Raw genomic sequence first — 2500 nt, 5'->3', positions numbered from 1 at the left:
ACACGCACACATGCACACACACACACACACACACAAACACAAATTAATGGGACACACAAAGCAATGAATGCACACACAAACGAGCACACTCAAAACGAACACACACACACACAAACACACAGACACACGCATGCCCGCAATCACACAAACAAACCCATGAACGCACACACACGAACACACGCGTACGCAGACACACAGACACACACGCATAGCCCCTAAAGTAAGTGAGGGCCCTACAGATAGTGAGGGCCCCTACAGGGAGTGAGGGCCCCTATTGATAGTGAGGGCCCCTAAAGTTAGTGAGGGCCCCTACAGATAGTGAGGGCCCTACAGATAGTGAGGGCCCTACAGATAGGGCCCCTACAGATAGTGAGGGCCCTACAGATAGTGAGGGCCCCTACAGATAGTGAGGGCCCTACAGATAGTGAGGGCCCTACAGATAGTGAGGGCCCCTACAGATAGGGCCCCTACAGATAGTGAGGGTCCCTACAGATAGTTAGGGCCCCTACAGATAGTTAGGGGCCCTACAGTTAGTGAGGGCCCCTACAGATAGTGAGGGCCCCTACAGATAGTGAGGGCCCTACAGATAGTGAGGGCCCCTACAGATAGTGAGGGCCCTACAGATAGTGAGGGCCCTACAGATAGTGAGGGCCCCTACAGATAGGGCCCCTACAGATAGTGAGGGTCCCAACAGATAGTTAGGGCCCCTACAGATAGTTAGGGCCCCTACAGTTAGTGAGGGCCCCTACAGTAAATGAGGGCCCTACAGATAGGGCCCCTACAGATAGTGAGGGCCCTACAGATAGTGAGGGCCCCTACAGATAGTGAGGGCCCCTACAGACCTGGTGTTGGCCCCTCCAGCCATGGCGTGGTTGGTGGTGGTGGCCCCTTTGTGGGCCTGGTCACAGCGGGATAGCTGGGGGGCCGTCATGGGCCTGGAGCACATCACAGACACACAGTCCTGACTCTCATGTTATTGATGTTAATCTCATGTTATTGATGTTAATCTCATGTTATTGATGTTAATCTCATGTTATCAATGGAGGGCTGACATATGGATGTTTGTGGGTGTCTTGACCCAGCAAGAGGCGACAAACGTGCAGAACTTTGTGTGTTGTGTTGTTGTGTAATTGTTGTGTTGTTGTTGTATAACTGTTGTGCTGTGTACCTAGGGAGCAGAGGGGCCTATCGGTTGCATCCAGAGCAGTGTTGTTGTGTACCTAGAGAGTGTGTGTTTCTGTTTGTTTATGTGTGTGTACCTGTGTGTGTGCTTCAATGTGTTTGTGTGTGTGCTTCCATGTGTGTGTGTGTGTGCTTTTATGTGTTTGTGTGTGTCTTTCCATGTGTGTGTGTGTGTGTGTGTGTGTCTGTGTGTGTGTGTCTGTTTCTGTTGTCTGTTGTGTGTTGTGTGTGTCTGTGTGTGTCTGTGTGTCTGGTGTGTGTGTGTGTGTGTCTGGTGTCTGGTGTCTGGTGTCTGTGTGTGTGTGTCTGTGTCTGTTTCTGTTGTCTGTTGTGTGTTGTGTGTGTCTGTGTGTCTTGTGTGTGTTTGTGTGTGTGTGTCTGTGTCTGTTTCTGTTGTCTGTTGTGTGTTGTGTATGTCTGTGTGTCTGGTGTGTGTGTGTGACCTGGTGAGGGCCTCTGAGCTGTACAGCAGGGCCTGTAGGGACGTGGCCAGGGCGGCGATGGCGGCGATCTCGTCCCTGGCGGCGGAGGCGGTCTCCATGGTGACCGTGTTGCTCTTCAGCTTCTGCAGGAAGCACGGCACCAGCGCCTCCAGCACCATCAGCATCTGGAGGCTGGGCGGAGCCACACACAGGACATGCCCCCGTCACACACAGGACAGGCCCCCATCACACACAGGACACGCCCCCATCACACACAGGACACGCCCCCTTCATACAGAGGGCACGCCCCCATCACACACAGGACACGCCCCCGATCACACACAGGACACGCCCCCATCATACAGAGGACACGCCCCTGTCACACACAGGACACGCCCCCGTCACACACAGGACACGCCCCATCACACACAGGACACGCCCCCATCACACACAGGACACGCCCCCATCATACAGAGGACACGCCCCCGTCACACGCAGGACACGCCCCCCATCACACACAGGACACGCCCCCATCACACACAGGAAACGCCCCCCGTTAGACTGGGCGGAGCATCAAACACAGGACACGCCCCCATCACACACGACTCCACTCTTGGATACACCAGACGCATTAGCTAGGGCAGGTGTAGAGGTGAGACAGGTGGAGGTAAGACAGGTGTAGAGGTGAGAAAGGTGGAGGTAAGACAGGTCTGTAGGTAAGACAGGTGTAGAGGTAGGAACAGGTGTTTAGTTAGAACAGGTGGACGCAAGACAGGTGTGTGGCTAAGAACAGGTGAAGGTGAGACAGGTGAGACAGGTGTGTGGCCAATAACAGGTGAGGGTGAGACAGGTGTTTGTGGGACAGGTGGAGGAGACACAGGTGTCTGTGAGACAGG

At 54.3% G+C, this 2500-nt stretch overlaps 1 protein-coding gene across 1 annotated transcript in view; it reads right to left on the bottom strand.

Annotated features, from left to right (window-relative positions):
* Nucleotides 1-2500, bottom strand: part of unc80 (unc-80 homolog (C. elegans)) — a gene marked incomplete at both ends in the record, with an annotated part of 76613 nt that overhangs the window by 11781 nt on the left and 62332 nt on the right. Inside the window, 2 exons of the mRNA XM_079734290.1 lie at nt 843-935; nt 1626-1796. Coding sequence (XP_079590416.1) covers nt 843-935; nt 1626-1796 — 264 coding nt within the window. The remainder of the gene's footprint in view (nt 1-842; nt 936-1625; nt 1797-2500) is intronic.

Source organism: Pollachius pollachius (assembly GCF_949987615.1).
Source record: "Pollachius pollachius genome assembly, chromosome: 4".
In the NCBI taxonomy this organism is placed as follows: Eukaryota; Metazoa; Chordata; class Actinopteri; order Gadiformes; family Gadidae; genus Pollachius; species Pollachius pollachius.
The sequence above is the reverse complement of the archived record's forward strand: the minus strand, read 5'-3'. Positions and strand labels throughout refer to the sequence as shown.